This window comes from Cherax quadricarinatus, chromosome 33, assembly GCF_038502225.1.
Source record: "Cherax quadricarinatus isolate ZL_2023a chromosome 33, ASM3850222v1, whole genome shotgun sequence".
Lineage (NCBI taxonomy): Eukaryota > Metazoa > Arthropoda > Malacostraca > Decapoda > Parastacidae > Cherax > Cherax quadricarinatus.
In genome coordinates this window covers 10821024-10842072 of record NC_091324.1, presented here as the reverse complement: position 1 = coordinate 10842072, position 21049 = coordinate 10821024, and the positions used below count along the sequence as shown (strand labels likewise).

Here is a 21049-nt window from a genome sequence, read left to right as displayed (position 1 = left end):
GGAACACATTCGTACAGTGTTATGATGTCAGCGAAATAGTCAGTTGATCAAATGAAAATGCTGGTCCACAGATGGCTCCAACTTCATCCTGTTCCCTACCTGTATGTTTCATAACAATAAAAATGCTTTCAAATGAGCTGATGTAGGTAACAGCTCTTAGCTTGTCAATAAAGTTGGGAATTCTTTACCTGTAAATAGCTTGTCAATAAAGCTAGGGACCCTTAACCTAACTTTGTCAAACCCTGTGTAAAAAAGAGAGAGAGAGAGAAATTGAGGCGAAAGAAGAGAAAGAAAAGCAAAGATATCCAGTGCCATCTGAATGTTTGTTTATTTATCCTGGGGCAGTGACACGGACTGAGTTGTTTCCGTGGTCGACGCCGGGGCCGCCAACAGCTAAGTGTCATAATGTATCGCCTCCTCTTAAAACCTCCTCTTGCCACAATATCTAACAGGCAAGTCACTCATTTAAAGAGAACACATACAACTTTACCCTTGTAAAGCATTTTGATGTTTATTAATGTTTTTGAAGGGCTAATACAGTCCTTCAAAACATGAATACTATAATAAGTTATTAATAACACGTTCCTCATTTCTTACGTTCATTTATACATATTTTCAGAAAACACAAAAATGATGGGTTAAGAAATGTGTGAGTAGAAATACTTAGGTAAAGTTTCAAATTATTTATTACATAATTATCATATTCATATATGGGACTATAGGCACATCTGTTGAGTTGTATCAGATATTCCATGTATTTGTATTGGTTGTTAGTTTTGATAAAAATGTAAACAGTCTTGTTTTACTTAAATGAGTTGCTGAGGCGTCGGGAGGAGAGAGTGGAGGTCGGTGTAGGCCCGGGCTGGAATACTCACTATGGATATGTTCGCTGGGGGCCAGATAGTCGTCCTTCATCTTGCTGTAGAAGTGAAAAAATCCAAGGGTTAAATTTTATGACAATGGCTAAATAATTTGTTTTAACTCACATGAATTTACACGATATACATGAACTCCTTACCGCAGTTGACCCACTGCTTGATTTGATCCACCACTTTTTTGTACATATTCAACATGCTGAAGAGAGCCTAATTATGAGGCCGAAATATAGTGCTTTTTTTTCCTCCTGAGTTACTTTTTCCACGTGTATTCATTTGTACCATTGAATATTAACACTTGTGCAACACCCGGGTACCTTTATTGATGAGACTTTTCGCCACCCAGTGGCTTTTTTTTTTTTTAAACCCAGTGCAAAGACTGTATACTGGAGACACGACAAAAGTGAGGAGATAATCTTGAGTTGTTCAGTCCCTCAGCCTTGATAAGTGTTCATTCCCTTAACTTTGACGAATCTAAAGCGGATGCATGAAGATAAAGACTTGTATACTGGAACCGGAAGAGAGGTGCCGCAATTGAAGATATCGTCACAGGTGGACGAGACTCAATAGCAGAAGAGGTCGTGTCAAAGTATTGGTTCAAAGGTTAGTAAGTTTTATACGATATCCTCTGTATCAAGATTCCACGGTGTTGCTTTGTCATACAAGTATCATTGCATTAATTTATGATATTGTGTATCATTACATTAAATAATTGTACCGTATACCATTAATGTAATGAAAAACACCATAACATTAATGGTGTTGTATACTATTAATATAATGACAAGTATTATCACATTATTAATGGTATTATATATCATTAATATAATGATGCTTGTCTGAAACTTTGACACCATGGAATCTTGATATAAAGAATATCATCTACAGCTCTATTGCTGACCAGACCTACTTGGAGTTCATTACCTTTGTAAATTGTGAGTTCATTACCTTTGTAAATTGTGAGTTCATTACTTCTGTAACTTGCTCAGCTATCAAAACTTTGGAGTCCAGTCCCTGGACCAATTATGGACCTCTGTAATCTTTTGACTACCGCCCACAGGATGGGTATGGGGTGCATAATAAACATATTAAACTAACTAACCCCTGGCCCATCTCTTGCACATGACCTACTTCCGTTAGTGGGTAGTGACGATATCTTCAATTGCTGCACTTCTCTGGCTCCGGTATATAAGTCTCCATCCTTGTGGTTGTTTTTGATGTGGTTGTAGTTGTTGTGGTTGTTGTCCTGAGTCTATAGTACTTAGGGAAGCAGCCAAATATGGCTGGGGTTCTCATAAAACCCTGTGGGGTCTCATCAAGTTTGGAGAAGCCTTGATAAAATAAACAGTATCCAACCATTTAATAATGACCAGCAGAATTTTATAAATAACTCTTACTTTAAACTATCTTTCAGATTGATAGGGAAGGTATATATATCATTAAATAATAAGTGTTCAAATAAACTTGGTCTCATGGGTGTAAATAAACCGGGGTACTGGGGCCGGTGTTGAATTACCGGGCGCGGCCATGTCCTCTCTTCTGCGTCACCCAGCCACTCACATTATCCCTTGACAGAGATCTCCGTCACCGTTACATCCTAACTGCTTTGGTGTACGCCGTCACCACCACAGTGTAATTACACTCTTGTTGTACATCGTCTTGGTGTACATCATCCCCATCCTTGGTGTGCTCCATCATCACCACAGCATAACTACGCTTAATGTGCACCATCGTTTCCAAAATATAGCTATGCTTATGGTGTGTACACCGTCACTACCACATACCTGTAATATGCCTGTGACCAATTTCACATCCCGGTCTGAGTCTAGGCTTCCCTGTTGAGTGCCTGGTGAACCAGCTTGGTTGTCCTAGCGGCCCGCAGGCCCCCACAACCTTCATAACCTGAATGAGCCGGCACGTGTAGCAGGAAGCTGTCCAGCTTCTTAAAAACTTTTGCCTTCGTTCCGGCAGTATTTCTGGTATATGCATGTAGTGGTTGAAGAATTTTAACTTACGGATATTGTTACAGTATTCTCCAATTATAAAAATGACTTCTTCCTCTTTACTGGGTTTATTCTACACATTCTTCCATATCATTCACCCTAGTAAGTTATAACAGTGTGCAGGTTAGGAACCAGGCCATCGAGTATCTTTCATGAGTATTTCATTAGGTACTTCTTTCTCTCTCTTCTGTCTAGAGAGAATGATCCAAATGTTTTGAGACATTTCCAATACTACTTTGTGTTTTATTGATTCTTGGTAGAAGCTGTGAACACAAAATATTCAAGTAGTGAGAGAACCATTAAATTGGCATTCCTTGTCTTTTTCAGGAAATTATCGTAATCCACTTGTCATTTTCCAGTCCTTTGCTGCATTTGCCTTATTGCATTCACCAGGTGACAGATCTCAGGACATAATTATTCCCATATCTTTAACCCGTTCCTTGCGTTATGTGATACTATCTCCCTGTATTCCGTACATGCTGTATCGTGCTCGTTTTGAGCTCTTCATTATAGCCATACTTAATTAGTTAATTTTTTCATCATTGGACACCATACTGGTACATTATTTTCCCATTCGAAATTCTACATAGAAACTTAGGGCACATAAAGTAAGAGAATTAAAATGTTTGCAAAATCATTTCGAAGGCAGCGAAAATCTTGCAGTTCATTTGCTCAAACAATTTGTAGCATCGTTTACGGCATCGGTGATGCTGAGTATTATTGTAACATCAAAGTATCTGTGATAAGCGCAGAATAAAAATTTTCACACGAAATTAATTAAAAATTATCTCACTTTAAAGCAATATTGGTTGGATGGGTTGGCAACGTTATCATCTGAAAATGCCATTGGCAAGGATTTAGATCCAGTTCAAATAATCCAAATATTTGCAGCTGCTGAGACCCTAAAAGTTTAATATTCGAAGTCAAAATTTTAACAGGTATGTGTATTACAAATGCTACTTGTCTATTGAATTGAATTTAAAAATAAATCATTTTTAGGTATTAAAAAAATAAATTGGAGGAAATAAATAACAAAATTGTATAATGTTATTTTAATCAGAATTTTTGTCCCAAAGCAAAATTGATTCGGGGTGCCACAACCATCTGAGCCAACCATGTACTCCCGACACTGTTTGTGGTGTCAGTATTTAGTCTTGCACCAACTTCCTGTTTATAGTTTTCTTCACATTTCTTTTCTATAAATTTGCTCACGTATTTATTTCTATACAGTGCACACTGGTTTGTGGACACCAGTCACTTCACTGATGCATGTTATTTACTTTTATAGTCTCTTTAACTTTTATCGTTTTCTAAACAAATTATCAAAGTAAACTACTGATTAATTTTGTTAATATTCTAAAAATTGGCAATTCCATGACTCGTCATTTGAAATATTTTCCGTCTGGTATTTGGCACTCTCTTGAGTACTGTTTATTTTGTATCACGTGCAAAACTCTGTTATTCACTGTGATTCATGGACAAAGCTATTTTTACTTCATACGCTCTAGGTGTACACTATCACCACCACACTGTAGCTATAGACTTAGTGTACACAGCCAATACCAGAACGTAACCACTCTTTTTCTATACTGTCACCACCAGAACGTAACTACTGTTTTTCTATACTGTCACCACCAGAACGTAACTACTGTTTTTCTATACTGTCACCACCAGAACGTAACTACTGTTTTTTATACCGTCACCACCAGCACGTAACTAATGTTTTTTTATACCGTCACCACCAGAACATATCTATGCACTGGTGTACACTATCACCAAAATGTAACCATGTCCATTGTATGCTGTACTGTATTTTATGGAATTGAAATTATTATCACTGTCATGTGATTGGTGTGCATTACACCAACTACGGCGTTGTATGATCCATACGGGTTTAGTAATTACTGGAAATATAATATTACAACACCTGTATATGACTTTCTTCACAGACTTGACCTCCGGATTACCTTCTCCGTGCAATGCTAACTAGCCCACACGGCTTAGAGCTTTTTTTTAATGTAATGAGAGATACTACTACTACTACTAGTAGTAATAATAATATTATTATTATCATTATTATTATAATTATTAATAGTAATATTAAAAATAACAGCAATAAAAGTAACAAAAGGATAAAAATTGCCAAATATTTGCTTCAGTTATATATGTAATAACTTAATATGTTCCTCTATATCCTTCGTTTCATACAATCATTATATATAAGAACATAAGAAAGGAGGAACACTGCAGGAGGCCTGCTGGCCCATACTAGGCAGGTCCTTTACAATTCATCCCACTAACAAAACATTTGCCCAACCCAATTTTCAATGCCACCCAAGAAATAAGCTCTGATGTGAAAGTCCCACTCAAATCCAACCCCTCCCACTCATGTACTTATCCAACCTAGATTTGAAACTACCCAAAGTCCCAGCCTCAATAACCCAACTAGGTAGACTGTTCCACTCATCAACTACCCTATTTCCAAACCAATACTTTCCTATGTCCTTTCTAAATCTAAACTTATCTAATTTAAATCCATTACTGCGGGTTCTCTCTTGGAGAGACATCCTCAAGACCTTATTAATATCCCCTTTATTAATACCTATCTTCCACTTATACACTTCGATCAGGTCTCCCCTCATTCTTCGTCTAACAAGTGAATGTAACTTAAGAGTCTTCAATCTTTCTTCATAAGGAAGATTTCTAATGCTATGTATTAATTTAGTCATCCTACGCTGAATGTTTTCTAACGAATTTATGTCCATTTTGTAATACGGAGACCAGAACTGAGCTGCATAATCTAGGTGAGGCCTTACTATTATGTTATTATAAAAAGTATCAGCATTTAATTCCACCGTTTCGAGATTTGTACCTGTGTGTACACTCCTGCACCATCAACCTTGAAGAGAGATGCCGTGATGCTTGTAAATGGGCTCTTCATCCAGGGAATTTGAGCTGCTCACCACTTGAGTCAATATAATTGCTTCCCATTCCTCAGGCGCTGTATGTACCCTATGATATTACAGCTTTCCCTTAAATATAATAATAATAATAATTGGTACAATAAAGCAGTAATAACATAATTAGAATCTTACAATGTCACCCCATTGTTTTACACCTTTCAAGAGAATACAACGAATAAAGTGTATTAAACACTGACCGCGTACAGCTACATGCTGCCCACAGTAATGAAAAAAATAATGATGCAGAACAAGTTTTTATTGTTGCAACATTTCACTCTGTGTAGAGCTTTATCAAATCACTGAAGATTGATTTCATTTGGACAGCTTCCTTCTACAAGTGATAGCTATATGGGCCTGCAGGCCGCCAACACAAACAACCTGGTTGACTAGGGTCAACAGGAAATAAGGGCCTTAGGCTATTGCAGCTGTTGAAGCACCCTCGAACTGGTCATAGGTGTCTTAAACATGCATCTTATGTGTCTTAGGTGTGGTTTAGGTGTTTATATAGTGTGTTTCATGTGTTTCCGATGTATCACAAGTGTGTTTCAGATGTCTCAGGTGTACATACATGGGTTCGAATCCTCGGCTTGTCGCAGTGTTGTTATTGATTCAATACCACGAACGAGTGGTATTGAATCAATACCACAGATTATTTTAATACTTATTGCTGGGATTAAGGCGTCCTTAGTGATGTACCGGTGACATGCAGCCTTAATGACTCTCGTGTAGGCGATAGGCTTTTAAGCCTAATACAGCAACTAACTATAGATGAAGTTTTACCTGAGTAACATTAAAATGCACTTGTATATTTTATAACGTTCATGATTGTTTAAGATCTGGGTTAATATTATTGTTTAAGAGTCTCGAACATACAAATGGCTAAAAGTATGATTCACTTATACATTTAGGAGTTTTATGGGTATAAATAAGAGAGCTTCATAGCTCCCATGTGGCAGTTATTGTTGTGTGATGGAGGGAAGGGAGGAGAGGTAAGGGGTCGTTCAGACTTTTTTTGTTATTTAAGATTATTCCTTAATGTTTTGTGTTGTGAGATATATAGTGGTATGAGACCATGGAGACTTCTCGTCGTCCCCATAGGTCTTATACATATTTAGTCAATAATTAAAGTATGTGTTGCATTTTGAAAATAGGAAAATAAGTGCATTCTGAAAATGTTGAGACTATTTATATGTTGATCTGAAGTCTTTATTTTGAAGACGCTGAAGCTGTCTATATAGTGCTGATGTTTTGTCATCTTTATTGTGAAGGCACTGAAGATATCTATATGGTGTTAATCTTATGTCATCTTTATTCTAAAGACGCTGAAGCTGTTTATATGGTGTTGATGTTTTGTCGTCTTTTATTTTTATATTAAATTGATCACTATTGCAAAGATGCAAATATTGTATGCGGCCATTAAGGGCACTCGTTATGTTTACATTTTCCAAGAGCGGCATTTTTTTTCTAGAATGGACAAGGATACTGCCAGCTGCAGTATTTTTTGGCTTCACTTTCCCTGTCCTAGAATAGACGAGGACACTGCTAGTTATAGCACTTATAAGAGTCACCTCCTTCGTCATAGGACAGACGAGGACATTGCCAATTGTAGCACTAGTTAGTCACTTCCCACACTGCGAAGTGCAGCACTTGTAGGGCTTACCTTCCCCGTCCTAGGATAAACGAGGACATTGCGAGGTGCAGCACTTCTACAGGGCATCTTCCTCTTGATTAAACCTCAGGAGCCCACATTTATAGGTCTTTCCTGAACTAACCTTGTTTTCCTTCACTTCTACTGGGGCTCTCTTCCAAGGAAGGTCCCTTTATGGTGTTGAAGGGTTTTTGACTCAAGGATTTGGAGCTACCTTCCCTTTAATTAAACCGGATTATCTCCCAATACCCAGACACTGAATGATCCTTTAGTTTTTAGTCTTTTTAACCTTTGATAAGTTCCGAGAGTTTTTCTACTCCCGAAGCCCGGCCATGGGCCAGGCTCGTCTGGTGCTTGCCTGGTCAACCAGGCTGCTGCTGTGGTGACTCCCTGCAGGTTAAACGCCTTGGCATGAATTTATTAATAACTTAATAATCGACTGGTGATGTGGAAGTTTGTTATTAAATTTCTACACCTTTTGATTTATTTTAAATGTATATAGCATTGTTTTCAGTACGCAGAATTACTATGCTTTTGGTATTGGTAGCAACTACTAACCTTTACCGAATTATATATTAAATATGATTTACTATATTTGATTATCCTCTTTTATTTTACAAAGTTATGCATACAAGATATATACACCGAGAGATGTATGTCTCTCATTGTATATTCACTGAGAGTTTACTTTAATCCCTATTTCAAGGATTAAAGTACTCTTGAACCCTATTTTAGGAGTAAGGTATTCTTGACTGATGGTGCAGTATAATCGTGTAGTAGACAGGCCTTTAGTCCTATTAACCAAACAATTACATACGAAATATATTATTACTTAATAATTTATAATTATAAATATGACTAAGGCAGTATTACAAATTTTCAGATTTTTTTTTTTTTGTTGTGAAATTGAACCCAGGTGGGTTAAGCATCATTGATCTGCCATAGTACTAAATCTTCGGGGTATTGTATTTACCGAATAATTGTAGCATAAGTGTAACAAAAACAGCTGTATATAGTAACACACACACACACACACCTGTCGAACCATTCCCAATTATCCATAAAAAAGCTAACTGTCCGAGAAAGAATATACAGATATCCATGGAAAGGGGCTCAGATAACATAAAACGTAAAAATAAAAGAGCACTTCAGTAAGTCTACTGACCCTTGTTAGGCAGGTCTTTCTCAAATCCAGCTCTTCTCACTCATATCACTCCCAGTTATTCGTCGTGTAGTGTGAGAGGGACGATTGGATGGGCCCATCGGTGCTATTAGGAGATTCAGGGAGGGGTGATAGTCTAATAGTGTCCTCGGGAGGGAAGACGCGGCCCACCTATGTCCTGAGAAGGAAGAGCCTTCCCCATCAGTGTCTTGAGGGAGGGGAGGGGGTCGATCAGTTAGTTCTGAGGAGAGAAGGAGCGGCCTATCAATATTATGAGGTGGTAAAGGGTGGACCATCAGTACCATGAGGAGATGAGGGGCGTCCCATCAACACTTTTGACGCGTGGGTCGAGGCGCGAGGGTCATGTTCTCTATTACCGAGATTGTGTGCGTAGTGAAAATATGTTAGGAAAATAAACCTAGAACTTATGGCCCTATCTGTGGACTATATATGTACTGTACGTTCGTGTCTTTTGTATACTTTTTTTTACTTGATATTCGTTGGTGTTAATGTAATCAAATGCGACTAACTTTATAGGGCGGCGAGCTTGTTGACTTTGAGCTTAAATGTGTCAACAAGAAGGAATGATGGTCTGTTAAGTAGCAGTTAAGAGTGATTAGTAGCAGCTGGGCGTTTTAAGCAGATCCGTGGAGGGTTAAGCAGATGTAGGGGGAGATAATTGCTTAATATACGACATTGTATATGCACATCCGGGCAGTAGTAAGTACAAGGAAAGTGTGGTTGTGTACAGTAGATCCGGAGGTCGTGTTGAATGGTTCGGGAAATATCATCATTCATAGCAGCATCAGCATATTTTTTTTAGACAAAGTAAAGTCATTCTTCTGTTTCTTGATCTGTCTAAATGTTGACCACCTTAAATTCAAGTGATTCCTCATATATATATATTATATATATATATATATTATATACATATGTATATTATATATATATATATATTATATATTTTTTTTATTATTACACTGGCCGATTCCCACCAAGGCAGGGTGGCCCGAAAAAGAAAAACTTTCACCATCATTCACTCCATCACTGTCTTGCCAGAAGGGTGCTTTACACTACAGTTTTTAAACTGCAACATTAACACCCCTCCTTCAGAGTGCAGGCACTGTACTTCCCATCTCCAGGACTCAAGTCCGGCCTGCCGGTTTCCCTGAATCCCTTCATAAATGTTACTTTGCTCACACTCCAACAGCACGTCAAGTATTAAAAACCATTTGTCTCCATTCACTCCTATCAAACACGCTCATGCATGCCTGCTGGAAGTCCAAGCCCCTCGCACACAAAACCTCCTTTACCCCCTCCCTCCAACCTTTCTTAGGCCGACCCCTACCCCGCCTTCCTTCCACTACAGACTGATACACTCTTGAAGTCATTCTGTTTCGCTCCATTCTCTCTACATGTCCGAACCACCTCAACAACCCTTCCTCAGCCCTCTGGACAACAGTTTTGGTAATCCCGCACCTCCTCCTAACTTCCAAACTACGAATTCTCTGCATTATATTCACACCACACATTGCCCTCAGACATTACATCTCCACTGCCTCCAGCCTTCTCCTCGCTGCAACATTCATCACCCACGCTTCACACCCATATAAGAGCGTTGGTAAAACTATACTCTCATACATTCCCCTCTTTGCCTCCAAGGACAAAGTTCTTTGTCTCCACAGACTCCTAAGTGCACCACTCACTCTTTTTCCCTCATCAATTCTATGATTCACCTCATCTTTCATAGACCCATCCGCTGACACGTCCACTCCCAAATATCTGAATACGTTCACCTCCATACTCTCTCCCTCCAATCTGATATTCAATCTTTCATCACCTAATCTTTTTGTTATCCTCATAACCTTACTCTTTCCTGTATTCACCTTTAATTTTCTTCTTTTGCACACCCTACCAAATTCATCCACCAATCTCTGCAACTTCTCTTCAGAATCTCCCAAGAGCACAGTGTCATCAGCAAAGAGCAGCTGTGACAACTCCCACTTTGTGTGTGATTCTTTATCTTTTAACTCCACGCCTCTTGCCAAGACCCTCGCATTTACTTCTCTTACAACCCCATCTATAAATATATTAAACAACCACGGTGACATCACACATCCTTGTCTAAGGCCTACTTTTACTGGGAAAAAATTTCCCTCTTTCCTACATACTCTAACTTGAGCCTCACTATCCTCGTAAAAACTCTTCACTGCTTTCAGTAACCTACCTCCTACACCATACACTTGCAACATCTGCCACATTGCCCCCCTATCCACCCTGTCATACGCCTTTTCCAAATCCATAAATGCCACAAAGACCTCTTTAGCCTTATCTAAATACTGTTCACTTATATGTTTCACTGTAAACACCTGGTCCACACACCCCCTACCTTTTCTAAAGCCTCCTTGTTCATCTGCTATCCTATTCTCCGTCTTACTCTTAATTCTTTCAATTATAACTCTACCATACACTTTACCAGGTACACTCAACAGACTTATCCCCCTATAATTTTTGCACTCTCTTTTATCCCCTTTGCCTTTATACAAAGGAACTATGCATGCTCTCTGCCAATCCCTAGGTACCTTACCCTCTTCCATACATTTATTAAATAATTGCACCAACCACTCCAAAACTATATCCCCACCTGCTTTTAACATTTCTATCTTTATCCCATCAATCCCGGCTGCCTTACCCCCTTTCATTTTACCTACTGCCTCACGAACTTCCCCCACACTCACAACTGGCTCTTCCTCACTCCTACAAGATGTTATTCCTCCTTGCCCTATACACGAAATCACAGCTTCCCTATCTTCATCAACATTTAACAATTCCTCAAAATATTCCCTCCATCTTCCCAATACCTCTAACTCTCCATTTAATAACTCTCCTCTCCTATTTTTAACTGACAAATCCATTTGTTCTCTAGGCTTTCTTAACTTGTTAATCTCACTCCAAAACTTTTTCTTATTTTCAACAAAATTTGTTGATAACATCTCACCCACTCTCTCATTTGCTCTCTTTTTACATTGCTTCACCACTCTCTTAACCTCTCTCTTTTTCTCCATATACTCTTCCCTCCTTGCATCACTTCTACTTTGTAAAAACTTCTCATATGCTAACTTTTTCTCCCTTACTACTCTCTTTACATCATCATTCCACCAATCGCTCCTCTTCCCTCCCGCACCCACTTTCCTGTAACCACAAACTTCTGCTGAACACTCTAACACTACATTTTTAAACCTACCCCATACCTCTTCGACCCCATTGCCTATGCTCTCATTAGCCCATCTATCCTCCAATAGCTGTTTATATCTTACCCTAACTGCCTCCTCTTTTAGTTTATAAACCTTCACCTCTCTCTTCCCTGATGCTTCTATTCTCCTTGTATCCCATCTACCTTTTACTCTCAGTGTAGCTACAACTAGAAAGTGATCTGATATATCTGTGGCCCCTCTATAAACATGTACATCCTGAAGTCTACTCAACAGTCTTTTATCTACCAATACATAATCCAACAAACTACTGTCATTTCGCCCTACATCATATCTTGTATACTTATTTATCCTCTTTTTCTTAAAATATGTATTACCTATAACTAAACCCCTTTCTATACAAAGTTCAATCAAAGGGCTCTCATTATCATTTACACCTGGCACCCCAAACTTACCTACCACACCCTCTCTAAAAGTTTCTCCTACTTTAGCATTCAGGTCCCCTACCACAATTACTCTCTCACTTGGTTCAAAGGCTCCTATACATTCACTTAACATCTCCCAAAATCTCTCTCTCTCCTCTGCATTCCTCTCTTCTCCAGGTGCATACACGCTTATTATGACCCACTTCTCGCATCCAACCTTTACTTTAATCCACATAATTCTTGAATTTACACATTCATATTCTCTTTTCTCCTTCCATAACTGATCATTTAACATTACTGCTACCCCTTCCTTTGCTCTAACTCTCTCAGATACTCCAGATTTAATCCCATTTATTTCCCCCCACTGAAACTCTCCTACCCCCTTCAGCTTTGTTTCGCTTAGAGCCAGGACATCCAACTTCTTTTCATTCATAACATCAGCAATCATCTGTTTCTTGTCATCCGCACTACATCCACGCACATTTAAGCATCCCAGTTTTATAAAGTTTTTCTTCTTCTCTTTTTTAGTAAATGTATACAGGAGAAGGGGTTACTAGCCCATTGCTCCCGGCATTTTAGTCGCCTCATACGACACGCATGGCTTACGGAGGAAAGATTCTTTTCCACTTCCCCATGGACAATAGAAGAAATAAAAAAGAACAAGAGCTATTTAGAAAAAGGAGAAAAACCTAGATGTATGTATATATATATATATATATGCATGTGCGTGTCTGTGAAGTGTGACCAAAGTGTAAGTAGGAGTAGCAAGATATCCCTGTTATCTAGCGTGTTTATGAGACAGAAAAAGAAACCAGCAATCCTACCATCATGCAAAACAGTTACAGGTTTTTGTTTCACAGTCATCTGGCAGGACGGTAGTACTTCCCTGGGTGGTTGCTGTCTACCAACCTACTACCTATAATATATATATATATATATTTATATATATGTATAATTATTTATATATATATATATATATATATATATATATATAACGGAGCATCCATTCAGCCAGTAAGTGTCCCCGCGACTGGTTTCGTACCGGCTCTGGGTAGTCCTTCATGTCAATATCTTCAAGAAAAAATAAATTAATTGCCCGTTTCCGGGAATGGAAACGAATGATGAGGCTCGACTGCAAGAGTGTACGGTTATTGTTGTATCAGATAATGGGACCACGCTAGGCTTCGATAAGTATTAAATTATTAGCTTTTAAATCCTTAGGACTTTGTCTCTGTGTTATTGCTCTAGAAAGCTAAGAGAAGGTTACTTTAAAAGCGGCTAGTAGAGAGCTACACAGCCCACTTACAAATCAATTCTTCGTTTTCACGAGCTACAAGTGGTGAAAGGTTTAAATTGATACACAAGCATTCATTTGCTATAATACTACGTATCAAGCGAGGTAGTTTAAATAGGAAAATCTGTCGTAGTATTCATCAGACCAAATGAATATACAGAGTTTATGAGGTAAATTGCGTAAACTAGAATGTATTCTGAAGAATGTTCAAGTATATTGCCTGTGCAGCCATATAGTGTATAAAACAATTGTAATATTCAGTACAACTTACTTCATTCCTAGGTCAGCAATTACCAGCAACCTGACTGGACAGTGACAGGACCGTGATTAATAAACAGAGGATTGAGCCTCCACCACTCTGCCCAAACTGACCCACACAGGTTTACCTCGTCAGTGAAATACAATGCAATATTCATAGTTCAATATATTATCTGGCGTACCTACCCAGCCATTGACTGAGAGGTTAAGTATTATCTCAGGGAGTCTGGTTCTTAGATGCTAGCAAATCGCTAGCACTCTCGGGGAAATAACGCCTCGGGAGTGCCTTTCTCGGCGTAAAGAACTAATTGTTTCTCTCCCTAATAATCCCAGCTGAGAGTGAGCGAGTTGTATACTATACAAAAGCTTAACACAGTTTAGAGAAACGTAAGCATTTATTTTTATACACCTTTCTATATTTTTTGATCTGATCAGTGAATTTTAAGGACTTCCATACGACTGCTGGAACTGTTACAATATATTAACTGTCGCCACAGTATAGGAAAGAAATGAATACGGATGTAATGAAAGGAAAGATTTATACGAACAAAATCTAGTGACAAAAATCTGGTAAAAAATTATACTCGAGCACGCAGTCGTTTCGTTTTGGAAGCATCCTGTTACCCACATGATTTTTTTTACTGAACAAGATGGAATACGACTGCAGAGCTTGACTACCCTGTGCAGTATAATTGTATTGTGTGAATAAAAGTTGGCTATGTATCTCTCCCCCCCCCCCTCATGAAGATTTTAAGAATAAGGATTTTACAGAGACTGACGAAGATAACCGCCAATATGACATTTTCCAAAATATTCCAGATGCCCAAAAAACATTTATTCCTCACAGAGAATCTAAATCAAATAAAAACTATCTCTTATGGATAAACATGGAGACATGGGTATTAAATAAGTACTCTTTTCAATGCCTTCAGCATAGCAAGATGGAACTTAATAAGCCACTAACTGTATATAAATGTAAATGAGTATCGTACCTGACATGTGGAAGATAATGTTATTCTTATCTATAAAATGGAAGATAAATCCCTACCAATGAATTATTGCCCAGTCAGCCTTACTTCAATAGTAAGGAAATTATTGTAAATCATAGTAGCAAAGCATATATAATTTAGAGCCGCCTTGATGAACATAGTAATTTAATTTTTCTCAACACCGATTCACAAGGGCCATTCTTTCCTAACAAATTTTCTTTCTTCAATAAGGCAGTTGAGTCAGTAGACCATGATTTGCAGCACATGGTATAGAACAAACACTCCTTTCGTGGATCGAGGCATAGCTGATAAAGCAGGCAGCAGAGAATGCCCATAAATGAGGTAAAAATCAAAATGGGGACCAGTCACGAGTGGAGTTCCACTCGTGACTGATTCCCATATTATTTCAACATTTACATTAATTACTCCGATGGGGGAGTAAAAAGCAACATACATAGATTTTCCGATGCAAAAATTGGCCGACAAATAAATTCGGAGAAAGATATCATTGAACTTCAGTAATATCATACGATTTAGACGAGCTAATGTTGTGTGGCATATAAGTTCAATATGAAAGTGCAAAATCCTAAGCCTCTGGTATGAAAATAACTCGTACTTGTTAAACTAATAATATAGAACTTGGTCATAAAGAATGTGAAAAGAATTTGATGGTTTTTGTAAACAGAAATCTGAAGCCAAGATAATAGTGCCTTAGAGTCCGAAATAAGACTTAACAGATTGCTTTGCTTTATATCAGAAGTATAAGCAACAGGAGTCCAAAGAATATATAGTAATATATATACTGACACTCTGGTGATAATGGTGCAGTGTGCGAGTTATGGTATTTTATTCGAAGACTTCGTGCTGCTGGGACTCCATGTATAATCTGTCAGCATGGCGATGAACCCACCATTAATTTCAGTCATGGCAAACTTGTATATGGAGCACCCGGAGGAGAGATTTTAAGATCCATATCCATATCCCGAGGAACGTGATAAATAGGGCTTAGATATGTGGACGATATTTTGGACATCGCTCGTAAACGCCTGAACACTGTTAATCCTCTCAGCGACATTAACACAGTACAATCCCCCCATTAAGTTCACCACAGAGAAGGAACATAACGGACAGGTTCCTTTTCTGGACGTTATGATCAATAGAAACGATAAATTTAAATTCAAGGTTAATCGAAAACACTCTTAATACTTGTCCCATTGTAACAATAAAACCGAACGGGGATCAAGTTCAAAGAATCTCTTATAAGCTCCACCACGTTCCTAAGAGAGAATTGTATGTGACTACATCAACATTCTTAATGGAGCGCCACTACCCGAGACATTTCATCGCCTACCGTTGAAGGAATAACTTTGATATACCTTTGATGATTTCCGAGAGTTCTTCTACTTCCGGAGCCCGGCCGTGGGCCAGGCTTGTCTGGTGTTTACTTGGTCAACCAGGCTGTTTCTGTTGGTGGCCCTCTGCCCAACATATCCATCGCAGCCTGGTTGATCTGGCACCTGGTGAAGATACTTGTGCAGTTTCCTCTTGAAAACTTCTACGCTTGTCCCATCAGTGTTTCTGATATCTTTTGGTAAGATGTTGAATAGTCTGGGGCCACGGATGTTGATACAGTGTTCCCTTATTGTGCCCACGGCAACCCTGCTTTTCACTGAGTTTATTTTGCACTTCCTCCCATATCTTTCGCTCCAGTATGTTGTTATGGCGGTGTGCAGATTTGGGACAAGGCCCTCAAGTATTTTCTAGGAAAGGTTCTACATAGGACCAAGCCAGAGTTTATATATGTGAGAAAACTCTTCAGACCACTTTGAAGCGTCGAGAAATGTCAAACAAGCGGTAACCAGTAACAGTATACCAAAGGCTTTATACACAGTTAGTAAGGCCTCGTTAATTAAGATTTTGCGGCGCAGTTTGTCTACATACTACATAAAATGGATATAAATGCATTGGACAGCGCTGTATGACCCTTAGGTCATACAGTGCTGTCCAGTGAAGAAAATATGGAGATGAATGACCAGATTAATCCACTGTATAAGGAATATTTCTTGCGAAGATAAGAGAACCTTGAATCTGCACTCTTAAAAGACATAGAATGTGGGGAGATATGATTAAAGTATGCAAATGAAAGACAAATACAAATAAAGATGTAAACAAGGTGGTGAGGATATCTCACCAGTGGATTCAAAGCTGGGTAAGTTCAGATTAAGAATGGTTATAGGAAAGTACTGTTTAGAAATGGAGTTACAAATAAGTGAAACAATCTGTCAAGTAGAGTGATCGAAGCTATTTCCTTGGATAGTATAATAATAGGCTTTACAAATATATGAGTAATAGGGGGTTGGGGTGGAGGTGGAGAAGAACATGCTTAGTATAGGGAAGATGAAATGGTTATGTATCGACATTATGATAATGACAGTGTCTGGGGTTATAATATTTTGTTACAAGATGTTTCGTTCTCCATGACTTTTATCAATTCATAGTAGTCCCTGGCGGACGAAACGTCTACTAATAAAATACCGAAACCCCATACATAGTGTCATATCATCATTGGTCAGTAGGCCTACTGCAGTTTTCGTTTATTCTTATGTTCTTATTTTGTTAATATATTCACTCATATAGGATGTGCTATATACATAAAGTATTAAAATATGACAGCAGGAGCTGGGAACATCAGTACAACACTGAGGATATAATCAAACATTTCACTATGGGTTCTGCAGCTATAAAACCTTAAAACGTTTCTTTGTATCAGAACTGGAGTTACTATTATGAATGAATTGCCATCAAGATGACCTCTACATACACATAGGAAAAAATGGAATTGATAAGAATATCATCTTCGTGGAGGAAATAACTACTGTACATACTGTATACCAAAGCGATGACTAAGCTCTCGAGTGTGAGGTCCCGGGTTGCTCATACTTGAACTGTGGAGCTCTGAGGCAACCTTCCCTCATCCTTTTTGTCTCTCTAGCCCGCTGAACTGTGAAATGAGGTCATGGTCCCAACCATAATTGGAGGCTGTGGTCACAGCTATAATCTATAGTTGCAACCACGATCTGAGTGGGTCTTTGGACACAATCATTATTTGAGGCAGTCGCCGCACCTGTGAACTAAGGCAGTGACCACACCTGTAAACTGAAAGTATAAAAACACCTATATAAATTCTTTGTTGATTTTTATGATGCGCACATTGTGTGTGTGTGTGTGTGTGTGTAGTCGCCTATATGTGGCTGCATGGGTCGAGTCACAGCTCCTGCCCCGCCTCTTCGCTGGTCGCTGCTAGATCCACTCTCTCTTGGTTTTAAGATCCTTATCTTACCTCTTCTAAAGCTGTGTGTGTGTGCATTACTACTACTCCTGCTGCTAGTCTTAGTTGTTTATTGATAGAAGTTTTTAATACATATCGGCGCAATTTGCAACTCATAATACTATTATTATTAATGTAAAGTTTTATCTGTAAATTAATAACGTCACGCACACTGAGGGTGTAGCAAACTTTAATGACTATTAGTCACTGCAGTGAACGCGATCTTCAAGTATTTAGGACCTCCACATTTGGAAACTAAGTATCTTTGATTATTGTCGTATTAATTCTTCGCCGTGAATGGCCTTATTAACCACAGTGTGTATGTTAAAAAGAAATATGAATGTTGCAGTGTGCGTTTGACCAATTGCATGTCCGTCTGTGTTTTCTATACAAACTCACTGTGTAAACTGTGTGGTAAAAGACAACTTGAGACGGAGTAAATCGTCAGCTCATGGATGAAAGAGATTCTGTACTCAGTATTGACATTAATGAAGGCGAGTCCAAACTACTCGAGGAGCCTCGCTAATAAATACAAATGTCTACTGGTCTTGATGGGGTATTTGCTTCCATTCTCCGCATATTGCTCTGTTATTCTCTCATATTTAATTATTATTATTAGTATTATTACATGTTATATTCATAGGGAAAGACTGAACCCATAATGGGCGGTAGCCATATTTGATCCAAGGACGGGTAGTTCCAATTCCTTTGATCATGAGCCTTTCAGCAGTCTCATGGCATCCCCCTTTACTTTGAAGGGAATGTTGAATGTGCTGACTCTTACCTCTTAATCTAAACTGGCCGCAATCTAACAGTTTACTGACTGGCTTGTTTCACAGACAAACCTGACTGTCAAGGAAATTAAACACTGAAAAAGTCTTACGGTTATAGTGAAGAATAACCATCGCTGGCAAACATAATGGTTGTTGAGGGTTATAATGGGAACATCCGCGAAAGATGCCTTCACAAACCCAAGGTACCATCATCAGTCATGATCGAATATCTCTCGACTCCTTCAGCGGATTCTGTTTCTTTTAAGAGGTTAATTTTATCCAGGAAACCTTACTCAGAATTGTTAGAAAAGACTTTCTTCTTACATTTTTAATCGCTCTATCATCATCTTGAAGAAGTTGATCAAATAATTTCCTGGCTGCACAATAAAAGCTAATAACCGTGATAGCCCAGTTTGTACAAGGGCTCTTGCGTGACTGTGGATGGATCTCAGACAGGATGCAGAGTCACCCCTGCTGGCCACAAGTGACCCCACACTCGTTTCCAAAACAATTAAATCATGGTCATGTTTATCCAGCCTCAACATAATTACTGAATGATGAAAATATTAGCTGAGTAATCGATGCCTTAGCCCGGTGATTGGGGGTTGGGGGTCCCAGATGAGTGACTGAAGTCTCAGCCTGGTGACAGGGCTGGTCTCGGAAAAGGGAAGGAAAGGGGGTCCCGGATAAGTGATGGATGTCTCATCTTGGTGACTGGGGGATTGGGTCTCAGTTGAGTCATGGGGTCCCAGATGCTTCAGTTGAGAAAACAGGCAAGAGTCAAGAATAGGCAACAAGGGGGGTTTGCCTGTATGTTAAAGAGTCGCTCATTTGCACAAAGTTACAAAACACCACAATTGATGTAGACTGAGAACCAAAACCTAGTCATTGTGGTTGTAAATAAGCCACCAGAAGCAACTTCTCAACAGTTCGAGGAACGGTTATTGATTATTGTCTGGAAAATCTTCCAGCCCCAGCTCCAAATATCTTGCTGCTTGGTGATTTTCACTGAAGACATAAACCCGAAGAAAGTAGCAAATAATGATATAACGGAAATAATACCAGGAGGGAGCTCAGATGAACATTATCACAATAAAGCTGTTGAATCTCTTAATAAATTCACCCTAAGCCAGCAAATAGTGGAGCCAACAAGACTGGAAAATACACTTGACTTTATATTTACGAACAGTGATACACAGGTATGAAATATAATAGTATTGAAGGTAGTTAATTCAGGTCACAACCTAATGGGAGTTCATACTGGTATGCATAGGGGTCCTGACCAACAAAATGTAAACAGTTACGAGGGTGCCTTCACCAGATTTAACTTTAACAACAAAAGTCAGCAGATGGTGCAACATACTTTCAGTGACAAGCAGGGGTACCATGAGTACACTAAGAAAATGCAGTAAGTGTCTGGGGCCCAAGACTGTTCATCTGCCTTTCATCATGCATAAGGAGGATTACCAACAGATCCTGACTATCTTCAAGAAGGAACTGGACAGGTACCTAAAGTCAGTGCCCGACCAGCTGGGTAGACTCCAGGTTGCGTGGAATGGATTCTTAAGCCTGGTGATAGTAGGTCCTAGATGAGTGATGGATGGTAGCGCTTGCTCCTCTCTCTCTCTCTCTCTCTCTCTCTCTCTCTTTACACAGGGTTTGACAAGGTTAAGGATCCCTAGTTTTATTGACAAGCTATTTACAGGTTAAGGATTCCCAACTTTATTGACAAGCTAAGAGCTGTTACCTACATCAGCTCATGGTAATGAATATGATATCGTGTATATGGACTTCAGTAAGGCTTTTGACAGGGTCCCACATCAGAGACTATTGAGGAAAATTAAGGCACATGGAATAGGAGAAATTTTTTCCTGGATAGAGGCATGGTTGCATAAATGGGGAGAAATCAGAGTGGGGAAGCGTTACGAGCGGTGTTCCACAGGGGTCAGTGTTGGGCCCCCTGCTGTTCACAATCTACATAAACGACATAGATGGTAGGTAAGACACATAGGCAACAGTTAGGCTATGTTGCCTATGTGTCATACCTACCAACCTGTCGGTATTATATACCATTTTGATGTTCATCAAACGACATAGATGAGGGCATAAAGAGCGACAT

At 38.9% G+C, this 21049-nt stretch overlaps 1 protein-coding gene across 5 annotated transcripts in view; it reads right to left on the bottom strand.

Annotated features, from left to right (window-relative positions):
• The window catches only part of LOC128694035 (forkhead box protein E4), a 258511-nt gene that overhangs the window by 83524 nt on the left and 153938 nt on the right, over nucleotides 1-21049 (bottom strand). Inside the window, exons 1-2 of one of the 5 annotated variants that reach the window (XM_053784027.2) lie at nucleotides 17715-17811; nucleotides 807-919 (exon numbers count right to left, since the gene is read on the bottom strand). In XM_053784027.2, the coding sequence (XP_053640002.1) occupies nucleotides 807-919; nucleotides 17715-17767 (166 nt within the window). In that variant the 5' untranslated portion in view covers nucleotides 17768-17811. Of the gene's footprint in view, nucleotides 1-806; nucleotides 920-5750; nucleotides 5789-17714; nucleotides 17812-21049 lie in introns of those variants that run through there. The other 4 variants (XM_053784030.2, XM_053784028.2, XM_053784029.2 and 1 more) reach the window with 4 other exon arrangements.